Source organism: Mercenaria mercenaria, chromosome 4 (genome assembly GCF_021730395.1).
Source record: "Mercenaria mercenaria strain notata chromosome 4, MADL_Memer_1, whole genome shotgun sequence".
Lineage (NCBI taxonomy): Eukaryota > Metazoa > Mollusca > Bivalvia > Venerida > Veneridae > Mercenaria > Mercenaria mercenaria.
The window spans coordinates 5,955,476-5,968,578 of record NC_069364.1 but is presented as its reverse complement, the minus strand read 5'-3'; the positions used below and the strand labels follow the sequence as shown (position 1 = coordinate 5,968,578).

General features: G+C 34.6%; 1 protein-coding gene across 10 annotated transcripts in view; it reads left to right on the top strand.

The window, feature by feature from the left end:
* Positions 1–13,103, top strand: part of LOC123550900 (calponin homology domain-containing protein DDB_G0272472-like) — a 61,373-nt gene that overhangs the window by 45,190 nt on the left and 3,080 nt on the right. For 8 of the 10 annotated variants that reach the window (XM_053540275.1, XM_053540269.1, XM_053540274.1 and 5 more), the window contains 8 exons: positions 21–38; positions 1,866–1,961; positions 2,653–2,791; positions 3,741–3,922; positions 4,337–4,518; positions 5,860–5,962; positions 10,871–11,064; positions 12,066–12,098. In XM_053540275.1, coding sequence (XP_053396250.1) covers positions 21–38; positions 1,866–1,961; positions 2,653–2,791; positions 3,741–3,922; positions 4,337–4,518; positions 5,860–5,962; positions 10,871–11,064; positions 12,066–12,098 — 947 coding nt within the window. The remainder of the gene's footprint in view (positions 1–20; positions 39–1,865; positions 1,962–2,652; positions 2,792–3,740; positions 3,923–4,336; positions 4,519–5,859; positions 5,963–10,870; positions 11,065–12,065; positions 12,099–13,103) is intronic. The other 2 variants (XM_053540266.1, XM_053540268.1) reach the window with 2 other exon arrangements.

The window sequence follows — 13,103 nt, the reverse complement described above, 5'->3', positions numbered from 1 at the left end:
CATTATCTATTGTTTCTAAGAACCTTGAATACCTGAAGGTAAAACAATACTTTTAATTAGCACCTGTGTAGTTACAGATATATATTTATTTAGACCTTAAGTATCTTCTACATGGGTAGTACATAAATCTTAAAGTAGATATAAGGCTGTTAAAAACTTATTTCTAGGTTCGTAGTGACTTGCGCCAACTATTTTTCCCTGCCCTGAATTTGTTCATTGCTTATATGTAGGGAATTTTTAGAGGGAATTTTCTTTAAACCAAAATATCTTTGATATCCTAGGAATGAATTTGAACTTTTATCATGACAAAAGTTATCTTAAGTGTAATTTCTTGCTTTAGAAGCCTTTATGATCTGGTTATCAAGACCACTTCCATTTGATCACTTAAGTTCAGACCTTGCTAGGTTAAATTCAGCCATTCAGCTGTAAGGGATACAACTAGGGTGGCCACCTGAAGTAATGCATAGTATAACCACCATTTAAGCTGTAAAGTTACTGCAGGTGTTCATGGAAAGTCCAGACTGATAACCATAGCAATGTTAGATGTGAAATAAAAAAACTTCAAGTCTGGCATATATAAGGGGCCTCTATGGCCGAGGGATTAAAGTCAATGACTTCAAATATTATTGCCCTCACCAATGTGGGTTCAAAATCTGGCTTAGATTGGCCAAGTCATTATGCAAGGAAACCATCTAGCTGGCATACACTTTGTCCAGATGGTCACTTGGGGTCTTCCTCCTAATCAAAAGCAGGAAAAGTTGCCATGCGACCTAAATTACGACCCAGAACAAAACCAAACAAAATGAAATACATAAATGATTCTTGTCATAATGTAGCAAATAACATCATGCCTTTTCTGGTGCAGGTTGATTCCAGTTTTTATAACAATTTATGTCATAAATTAGATGTTTTGTTAGTATTAGACTAATACATGAAATTTTGCAGTTTTTGTCAGACAGCTAAGAATTTGGTTGGAATTTTTGATGTGAACATGTGACATACCTTAAGAAAGCCTGGAAAGCATTTAAATAAGAAATAATATGTGCCAGAAGCATGTTTTGATTAATCTAAATATGACTAAGAAGTAATTTATGTCTTGCAAAATAATTTCAAGAGGACATTGTCATTTATGGTGTTTAACAGATTGGGGAGTGTTTAAATTCTCTGAAACATGCTTGCGCTATATATTATTTTGAATCTAATAAAATTATGATTTGTAAAATATTTGATCAAATTATGACAGCATTATTTCTTGGTTTTAAGTACTACTGTTGCGACATGATGCAGCCATTAGACTAAGCATGTATTATTTAAAATAAATATGTTTTGTCATCTTAATATAATGTGATAATCTATGTCTGTACTAACACTGTTATTGGTAGAATTCTGGTGATTTGGATAAATTGTAGAATTTGTATAAAGCCTTTTAAAAATGTTCTGGGTCTCAGAGACTGTTTATCTGACATAAAGGGCTGAATTAAATTAGTATGAAAATGGCATTTTTCAGTTTTCATGTCATTATTCTGTGCCTTATTAAGACATGATTTTTTTTGTAAATTCAGTTGAATGGATTATTTTGAATAATTTTACCTAACAACAGTATTTGAGAATATGAAAGTTTTATCGTGGAAGAAAAAAGCAATGTTTATAGTTAGATTATCAGGGGCAAAGAAGTTGAATGCAAAGTTTAATTCAGATCGTTAAACTTTAACTTTTGCAGAACTTTAGTAAATTTAAGGTAAAAAATATTTGAGCCATTGTATCTCACTATATGACTGAAGTGTTGAAATATAGCATTCAGACTTTACGGATTATTAGTTTTTAGAGAAAAAACTGATTTCTGATCTGTGTTTTATTTATGACAGATACGTGAACAAGAGGCTGCTGAGCTGCAGAAAAAGATAGCAGAGAAACAACGAATGCTGAAAGAACAAAATGATTTGACCAGCGCTAGATCAAAGGTAATATTATATAAAACAAAGGTCAGGTGGATAATATGGAATATTATTGTGAAATCATTATTTGTAGTCCTTTCCACTGGTCTAAACACAGCCATATGATTAATGGTAAAAAGTGGTACTGACTCTTAAGGTGGAAATAAAAACACATTGACCACCAGAAGTGATGTCATAAAATTTTGATGTCATAACAAGGTGACGTCATACACAATTCAAGACCAGAACACTGGAAAAATGACCACATGCAGCAAATATATGGAATTTCTAGAGTAACCATTGAGTTTGATTTAGTAATGAAATCATTGTTGCTATCAAGGTTCTGTCAATATGAAGGTTTATCAACTTGGGAAAAGTGATATCAGTGTCAGGTGGTAATAATTATACATTGTCAACTTTACAAAAGAAATAACACTTGAGTTGCTTACCAAGGCTGTTACTATTTTTCAAAGACTGCCAGTATCCCATATCACCCAAGCAGGCATGTGTTATTAGTTTTATTATACCGAAAAACACACCCTGAGATATTTACCAAACAAAAAAGTTGGTATTAATAATCTTCAAAAGCAACACATTAGTTTTCTTTGAAACAATATATGATACTTAAATTGGAAGGAACTAGAACTTTTTGTCATGAACTTTTTTAATAAACATCTTGGTTGTCTGATTCACTCACTGAAAGGCTTGCATGTTACAGGAGCTACAAGAAGAGATGGAGAGGTTGGAGAGAGAGGCAGAGGCAATACAGAGAGCTGAAGATGAGGCAAGAGAAATTCTTGCAGATGTACGCAAAAAACAGAGAGAGGAACGAGAGGCTAGAAGAAAAGCTGATTTAGGTAACATAATTTAAAAATACTAGTGACTGCAGTTTCAAATGTAAAAAACCCTTACATTAGCACTGAATTTCAGAAATATTGTTAATGTCAAAGCATTAGATACACTTCCTGGAGGTCAAGAACATACACCCTGCTAATATTTAAGAATTTACCTAATCATATGCTTAGGTAAGATGTTGTGATTGCCCTATGCTCACCATCCATTGTCCTGAGTTGCTGCCCTTTGCCAACATTTTACTCAAGCAAAATCTTCTAAATCACTTGGCCAATTTTAACCAAACTTCCCAGGAATGTTTTTTGGGTGGTTGTATAAGTTGTTCAAAGAATTCCCAGCAGAACTCATTGTCATGGTAGCAACAGCGAAAACCATAAAAACTTCTTCAAACCATTTTTCCCTGAGTACAATTATTTCACAGAAATGTTCCTTGTGTGACCTTAAACCAAGTTTTTTCAAGCCAACATGATTTGCTGAGAAGCATGGCTACTAGAGGGTGTGGTTTATCTATATTGATAAAACTTTGAAAATGCTCTTGTCAGAAATGGCTGGCCCAGTTTTGGAATAATTTCCCAAAGGTGTTCCATGGATGCCACTTTATTAGAATTGTTCAAGCCATCTTGATTTATCTAAAACAGTTGGCATTCAAAGATCAGAGTTTTTTTTTTCATAAAACAGCTATCCGGTAAACATTTCTATTCTTTACTCTGCAGGCCAGTTTTTCAAGTAAATTTGCTTGATATTTTTCTTAGACCACTGTATCAAAAATGTTACTTACTTGAGATATGAAACTCAGGTGAGCACTCTAAAGTCAAAATAGCATGCATTGTTGCATGTAGATTGAGTATTGGTGAAAATAAGAGTTGAGCTGTTTTTACAATGGAGTTGTAATAATGTAGAAAATATACACAGATAGTTACATTTAAAAATTACAAAATTAATGTTGATATTTAGAACGTAAGAAGCAAGAAGCATTGGAAAGGAGGGAACGAGAGAAGAAAGAAATGGAGGACAAAAGACGTAAAGAGATGGAAATGATGGAAAAGATAGCTGATGCTGAAATGAGGAGGAGAATGAGAGAAGAGGAAGAACGAAGAATATATGAAGAAGAACGCCTTGCACAAGAGAGATATGAGGTATGAAATTGTTTAATTTCCAATCCATGAAAGTTTGTTCACCACGAATACTGTGAAATCATTTAATTTCGTGGGCATGAAATTTCATGGTTTTGGTCGAAATGGCAATTTCGTGGGGATATGAATTCATGAATTACAACCTTTGAACATAAAATGAATGGGAATTTTACTTGTTCGTTGGGATTAAATTTCGTGGATTGACTCAACCATGAAATCCACGAAAATTAGTCCTCCACAAATATTAATGATTTCACAGTATCAATAATTTCACAGCCTAAGGAATTTTGACCAGAATCATTATAAAAGATGGAAACAATACACAGGCTATGGATAACTAAAACCATACATCCATAACTCATTTATTATAATGGATATTTTTGAAATTCAGAGATTATAAATAAATAAACATTTCAGGAGGAGTTGAGGGAAGCACAAAGGTTGGAGGAGGAGGAGGAAGAAAGATTGAAGGAGATGGAGAGACAAGCAGAGGAGGAGGCAATGCAGAGGCTCATTGAGGAGAGGGAGGCCGCTGAGAGAGAACGACGAAGACTCCGAGAAGAGGAAGAGGCACTGCGTGATGCTGAAAACTTAAGAAGGTACATATTACTTTTGTTGTAGTTATTTCAGCTCACATGAACTTTATGCAGAGTGGGCTGTTAATATAGGTATACAGAACATCATCCATCATCTGATGTCTATGTTTTGACTTAAACATTTCCTCTGACTATTGGTCAGGATTGCACCAAACTTCTGTCATTAGCTTTTCTCAGGCTTTATTCAAATGGTTTTGATTTACCCCCTTTTAGAGGTCACAACAGCAAAAATAGAAAAAAAACATGAAACAGCTTCTCATGGACTGTTTGATAGAACTTTACAAAACTTTGTTTTTAGCATGCCTCAAATTTATACAAATGAGTCTGCTTAGCAAATTTGAGGGGCTGCAAAAAATAGAGAAAAAAAAACGCGTTTAAGTGACTTTTTCTCAAGCACCAAAAGATTGAAATTTCTCCAAACTTGGTCAGAAGCGTCTTCTCACAGTTTTGTTCAAATAGTTCAGCTTAGCCACTTTTAGGGGCTGCAAGAGCTTATAGTAAAAAAACCTTTCAAGCACTTATTCTCCCGAACCACTAGATTGATCTTTTAGCCACTTTTAGGGGCTGCAAGAGCTTATAGTAAAAAAACCTTTCAAGCACTTATTCTCCTGAACCACTAGATTGATCTTTTAGCCACTTGAGCGCTTGCAAGAGTTATTAAAAACTTTCAGCACTTTTCTCTGGACACTAGATGATCTTTAGCCATTTTAGGGGCTGCAAGAGCTTATATTAAAAAACCTTTCAAGCACTTATTCTCCTGAACCACTAGATTGATCTTTATCAAAGTCAGTATGAAGCAAGCTTGTACGGATCTCATTCAGATTTGTTCAGAATGTTTCTGCTTGGCTTCTAAGTGACAGCCAGAGCTAAAAATATAAGAAAACCTAAACAACTTTTGTTATAAACTTACTGGTGGATCTTCATCAAATTGGTTAGATCCTACGACATTTCTAAAGCTTTCTTCAAGTGGTTTTACTTGACAGCACGTAGTGGTCATTAAAACTTCAAAAGAATAAAACTTAACTTCTTCTCCTGAACCACTCAATGGATCTTTTCTTATCTTGGTCTGAGGCATTATTGTATGGACCTCTCTTAAATTTGTTCAGATGGTTCTGCCTGGCTCCTTTTAAGGGCTTCAACAGCTAAAACAGATAATAACAAAAAACATCTTTCTCTCTCACTTTAGAGATATTCATAAAACTTGGTCTGTAGCATCCATGAGCATGGACTTAAGTAATGTAATGTGTGATATGATTGTTCAAATGAAGTCACTCCATAAGAATCTTTTAAACTGAGCTAGTTAACTTTAAGGTTTATGTTAACATTGAATTGCTTTTGTTTAAGACTTGCAATGGAGGTGGAACAGAGCAAGTTAGAGGAGGAGAGAAGAAAAATGCAGGAAGCTGAGGAGGCCAAGAGAGAGGCCGAGAGACAACGATTGTTAGAGGTATATATCATAATCTCTCTCCTGGATCCTTTATATCATTGTTTGTTTGAAAGTTAATAGTTATTTAGGTGGAATGCGCTTAATTTGAAGTTGTTAGGTTCCGTTTTGAAATTTGTTTAATATAAAATTCAGCATATTTCTCATAGAATGCGTATTTTACTTTTTTGATATTTCCGTAACTTTTTTCTCTACAAACCTTCAAACACGACCATTGAAGTCCATTTTTGATGAACCATAATTTCACATCCGTCAGACTGTTTTCTTAAATCATTCTGTTCGTTCAACAAGTATCGATTTGCTTGTTTCTCATCATATTTTCATTTAAAAATGTCTTTGAAATGGTGTATAATTTGTGGAGATCATTTTAACGTTGAAGCTGATATTTACGTTAAAGTGACGTCAGGGCGACAAATATGACGTTTAGTTTTGAATAAAAAGTTTGCGTTAATCTTGTCTCATGTAAAACCCAAACGATAGACTTTGACAAAAAACTAACATGATCATAAAAACTTTATTTTCTGTCGATTGAAGGGAAAAAAATGTGGGGTCACCGAATTCATTTTCGCACAAAATTACATTACGCTACCCCTACCCCCAAATAACAGCATAGCTTAATCTGGCTGTCTTTCCCGATATACCTCTTTACAAATCTTAGTATTTTACATTCTCATTCATCAGTTATTCACTACAGGTGTAAAACGAATCATGGAATGTGAGAAAGAGAGTTTTCCTTTCAAAAGAGGTCCTTATAACTGTAAAATTGGCGACTTTATTGAGAAATGGTTTGAATGCAGAATGTATTACATAAGCTAATACGGCAACTTTGATTAAATTACTGATCATGTTAATTTTGAAAGTCGCTTTAGATATACTTTCTATATGATAAAGCTTTTTTTGCCCCCACTTTGGGGGGGTGCATATAGATTTGCCCTTGCCCATCCGTCTGTCCGTCCGTCCTTCCGAGAATGTTGTGTCGCGCCTAGCTCCAAAAGTATTTGACGTAGAGTCACAAAACTTTACAGGAATGTTGGTCAGCATGTGTAGTTGTGCACCTGGGGTTTCGTGTCCGGATTCATTCAGTCATGTAGAAGTTATGGCCCCTGACTTTGTAAAAATAGGTCATTTTAGTGTTGTGCCGTGCCTAGCTCCAAAAGTATATGACTTAGAGTCACAAAACTTTACAGGAATGTTGGTCAGCATGTGTAGTTGTGCACCTGTGGTTTTGCGTCTGGATTCATCCAGTCATGTAGGAGTTATGGCCCCTGACTTAGTAAAAAATTGGTCATTTTAATGTTGTGTCGTGCATAGCTCCAAAAGTATTTGACCTAGAGTCACCAAAGTTTACAGGAATGTTGGTCAGCATGTGCAGTTGTGCACCTGGGGTTTCGCGTCCAGATTCATTCAGTCGTGTAGGAGTTATGGCCCCTGACTTAGTTAAAAATTGGTCATTTTAATGTTGTGTTGTGCATAGCTCCAAAAGTATTTGACCTAGAGTCACCAAAGTTTACAGGAATGTTGGTCAGCATGTGCAGTTGTGCACCTGGGGTTTCGCGTCTGGATTCATTCAGTATTGTAGGAGTTATGGCCACCTGACCTGGGAAAAAATTGTCATTTTAATGTCATGTAGTGGGGGCATATGTGTCCCATGGACACATTTCTAGTTTTCAAGTATTTCTTATTCAAAGTACCAATAAACACATTTTCTGTTGTAAACTACTGCTAACATGAAGAATATTTGCATATGTAATTGTGTTTATTGTTCGGAGTTTTCACACTTGAAACACAGACAGAAAGCATCATTATTGTACAATATCATTGATCAATATTATACAGCAGATTCAAATATTCTAAAGGTTGTGATTTCAGACATATGACCCTTGACTCAACCGCCCCTCCAAGGGAGTAAAGGTTGTTTGTATCTTGTTTTTCATAATATTATCCCTAACCCTCCCTAAGTACGCACACACGCACGCGCGCACATTCCGAGATCTTACATTTTTACTATTTTGTTTCTTACTTCACCTCCCTAGTAACGTCTGACCATGAGATAAGTTACCATGGGCTTGCCCCGTAAATTACCCGCTCCACGCATATGATTGCATAATTTGATGGTGGAATTTGGTTTTTACGGGTCATACTTAATTTTTCATTATTTTGAAACTTTATACCACAGACGCTATTGGAAATAAATCATAACTTCTACAAGTTCAGTATTCATGATATAAGAGAGGTTTCGTTGAGTTACAGCAAGTGTCAGTCACAACCGCTGCTTTGTTTCTTTCTTTTACCCCACCAGGTTAGCTCAGTAGGAGCGCAGATCTATGGATCGCGAGTTCCATCCCTGGGTAGGGCATGACGATTTGATAGAAGGCAAGTGTCCGAAATCATTCGTCCTCCACCTCTGATTTATGTGGTGAAGATAGAAGTTATTTGTTGGGAATACAGAATCCACGAACACTGGTTAGGTTAACTTCCCGCAGTAACATAGAAAAACAGAGCTAAAAAATATATTCGTTCTTTTTTTTGTCATGGAATGTTTTCTTTACTCGTGTTTCTTATGTTTCAAATATTAGGAAACAGTATTATGTATGGAATATGTTTCTGTTATGTGTCTATGAATACAAGGATAACATTTGTACACACATCTCCGGAGAGCTAAAACCTCTTTGCAAAGGATGGTGTTTCTATCTAGCCAAGTTGCTAAATAAATTAACCTTTTCAGAGCAACAGCCTCCTTACAACAAATATGCTGTTTTCCAGCAGTTATGAGGAGGATTCACTTTATCCAAAATCGGTGTGTCCGACTACTCTCCAAACAATCGAAATATTTCCAAAACCGTAAAATTTGTAATAAAGTTAGATAAAATAATTTTTACTTGAACATGATGTTATAATTACATAAAGGCTTTCTAAATTTTAAAAAGTTGTATTAGCACTTTTTTCCGAGTTATGTGTTATGTTAAAATGAATATTTCTCATTTTCACCTACGTTTTACTTTTTTCGTACAGTGCCGAGGTTGGCCAGGTTCTGTTTACCCCAGTAAATGTATTATTTTCTTACGACTGGTTGTTGTTCGAATCTGCTTCATTAAGAATACACCTATATTAACTAATAAGACATTTATGGCATATAATAATGTAGGCCTATATTTGTTTGCCTCAGTTCTATTAGATGCATAAAATTCTTTACGTAACATTTTTTTACGCAAAGATAATACGTCACGAAAATAGCGGCCTGTGATTGAATTCTATACTGGTACCTGTTAATATTAAAAGGTTGAGATAATTCAAATAAAGGATTTTCACTATTATATTCTGTCATTTTTTTAAAAATTTATTTTTGTAAATGTTAACAATTTAATGTGCACCAATACATTAGTTTTCATGTATTATCATTAACTTGCGAGATAAATCATTTCACTTGTAGCGTTGAATGAAATCATTAATAGTTGTAAAGGCCTCTTTTGATTAAATTCTTCTTAAATAGGTTAAAGATGAGTTTGTCTTGATCACGAGAATCAGAAAATCCATTTAATTACATATTTTATATCTGGGGTTGGAGTAGAGTAATGAAATTCAGCGCAAAGGGTAACGGGGTGTTGATTTTGTCGCATTCTCATATATCAAATATCATATAAACATTAAAATCTGAGTTCTACACAGAAATTATTTCGCTAATGTAACAGAGTTTTAAAGGCTATTTTGATTTAATTTTACTAGGAAAATAAAATAGTAGAGTTTATCCTAAAAGGAGGAGATACATAAAAAAAAACTCAGTTGCGCTATCTTGTGATTTTGGGGGGTAGGGGTATAGCGTAACGTAATATTACGTGAAAATGAATTCGGTGACCCCATAATTTTATTCCTCCAATTGACAGAAAATAAAATTTTCATGATCATGTTAGTTTTTTGTCAAATTCTATCATTTGGTTTTTACATGAGACAAGATTAACGCAAACTTTTTATTCAAAACTAAACATCATATATTTGTCGCTCTGACGTCACTTTAACGTAAATATCGACTTCAACGTTAAAATGATCTCCACAAATTATACACCATTTCAAAGACATTTTTAAATGAAATTATGATGAGAAACAAGCAAATCGATACTTGTTGACTGAACAGAACGATTTAAGAAAACAGTCTGACGGATGTGCAATTATGGTTCATCAAAAATAGACGTCAATGGTCGTGTTTGAAGGTTTGTAGAGAAAAAAGTTACAGAAATATCAAAAAAGTAAAATATGCATTCTATGAGGAATATGCTGAAATTTATATTAAACAAAATTTCGAAACGGAACCGAAGAACTTCAAATTAGGCGCATTCCACCTTAAATAACTTCAAAAGCAGACTTTGCTAAAAAAAACATGGACAAAGCTCTTACAGGAAAAGTCACCTTCAATGAATGCAGCAACCCATACTGCACTGCAAGTGGAAATAGGAAAACATGTATACATGTGCTTACAGGCTGAGTAAATGTATTGAAATGTACAAATGAATGAAATAACAAGAACATAGATGTAACAAACAGACACAATTGCACAGGAAGAAAGAACATGAAAGGGCATAGAATGTTGAGTGGCAAAAAAGCCACTGGGGCACTTAGACTGATTTATATGGGCACCAAACCTCTTGCCATGGAGATTACAGCGTGCAGTCCAGTCAGGCTGATTTACTTTTGTTAGGTTGTGCTAGTACATAAAGATTAAAGCTTATTTGTACTGCATGGGTACATATGTTGTTGGCAGGTATGACTGTTTCCACAGGCGCAAACATCTTGGTATAGCAGCCATTGTCATATCAAATACTGCTGCAGAAAACTTTAAAAAAATATGAATTTGCAAAGTTTTAGGTTGTTGTTGGGTCTAAATAAATTATCAACACAAAGTCATATTTAAATTTACAGCTTCGTCAACTGGAGCAGGAGGCCAGGATCAAAATGCAAGAAGAGATAGAGAAGAGACGTACAGATGCCCTGGCCAGACGTGACTATAATCTAGAGAATAGATTGCATGTAGACAAACTGAGACACGGTCAGGGCCTCACTAGAGCATGGACATTCTCATACTTTGTTCACTGGCCAAGAGAAACTTATGAAAGGTAAATTATCACATTATCTTGAATTTGTTACCTTGCTTTGTTGTTAAGATATAAATCAACTTTCTGTTGGTTTATTTTTATTTGATCAAATAACAGAAATCAGGGTCATTGGGTTTTTGCTTTAAACAGGTATAAAGATTTAACTAGAACTTTGTCAGTGGCATGCTTGTAGCGGTTTTACAAGAAAACTCGAGTTAATTATGTCTCCCACCACACAGTGGTGTGGGAGACATATTGATTTACTCCTGTCTGTGTGTCTGTCACAAAGCTTATCTGCACTCTAAGTTGAACATTTCTCATCCGATCTTCACCAAACTTGAACAAATTGTGTTTGCCAATAAGTCCTCGGCCAAGTTCGATAACTAACCAAATTGGACCAAGCACTTTAGAATTATGACCCTTGAAACTTGTTTTAGATAATAAAAGCATTCATAGTCTGATAAGGCAGTTGAGGTCTTTGTAAATGGTTGACTCATATACTACTATTCAGATGATTAGGCAGTTGTGGGAGACATGCGCTTTTCTCAAAAGCATCTCTAGTTTCTAGAGCATACCACAGTGTAATGGAATGGTTGCTTCAAAACTTTGTCTACAGCTCTGTATATAAACCTTGACTTTACATGAGTGACTGAGAGTTTAAATATATTCCCTGTGAATGTAAAATGATTGTTACCATGTCTTAATATCCTTGTTTTGCTTCCAGCTTGTCAGTGATGTAGTATAAGCTAGTAGTTGTTGGTGTACATGTTTTATAGATTTTATGTATATTTTATGTATGTTTATATAGTCAAACTTCGTTCCCTCAAACTCGGATAATTCAAACCCTCTAATTCATTGTCAGGTCCCGGCAAAATCCCTGTATAATGTATATTGTTTGATGACTTGAACTACTGATAACTCAAACAAATTCTGTCTGTCTCGACGAGTTCGAGTTAACGAAGTTTGACCATACTGTACACAGCTCTGTGCAGTTGTATATTGTGTTACTTTATTTTTGATAGCCAAGCAAGGCGTAGACTAACAAGGAGAGATAGGTAAAACATCAAGCCAGGTTTTAAAAATTCCTTGTTCGTTAACATTTTTACACATGTATTACCATTTTAATTTGTTTGCACGAGTTTCATGGTTCTTGTTGCCAAATGAATAAGACAGAAAATAAAGAGCATAATTACACACGCCTTCTCAGTTTCTTTGACCTGTTGTCTGTACAGTAGATTTATATTGAACTTCTGAAACCTGTGTGTTCCAAAAGAAGCAGGTTGCAGCCTTGCACGAGTTTTAGACCTTAGATAAAGCTAAATGAGCATAAGTTGACTTCTTTCAAAAGCATAAAACAGTACCTAAATTTGTATGCAGGTACTCTTTACTGGTTTATCAACTCATCATACACTTAAGTAATCATATTTTTTTGTCATAAAATCTTTCATACATTCTGTTATAGAAGTAAAAGATTCTTTTCAAATACACTTCTTATCCATGAAACATAATGCAAACAAATGATAATGGTGTTACAGCATTATTTGCTAACACCTCACTGAAGTTTATTGCCTCCCGCTGCCGCAGAAAAATGTAAAGTGTGCTTTATATAACAGAACCTTTGTTTCAGATCACACTGGTTGAATCTGAGCCATTTTAACCAAGCACAGTGCATATGTATTTTTTTCTGCAAATATTTATTATATAAAAAGATTCCATACAAATGGCTTAGAACTTGTCCCACCTATTGCCTAATCCTTTGGAAAAAAATTGCATTTATCAATATATACTCAGAGTGTTACCCTAATCCTATCTGTTGAGTGATGATTGGCTAAAAGAGTTTTAATATAAAGTTTATTTCCTAAATTTGCTACAATTAGAATTGTGAACTTTTCATGTAAACCAAAATTTTGTATGATATATATATAAACTTTGAACTGGTGTTATGTAAACATGTACCCAACTTTGTTCATAAGATTTTGCCTAAACTGTTGCAAAACAGTCAATTTTTTGTAAGTTTGTTTAGTTACAGTCAATTTCAATCTGCTATAGTCAGTTTTAAA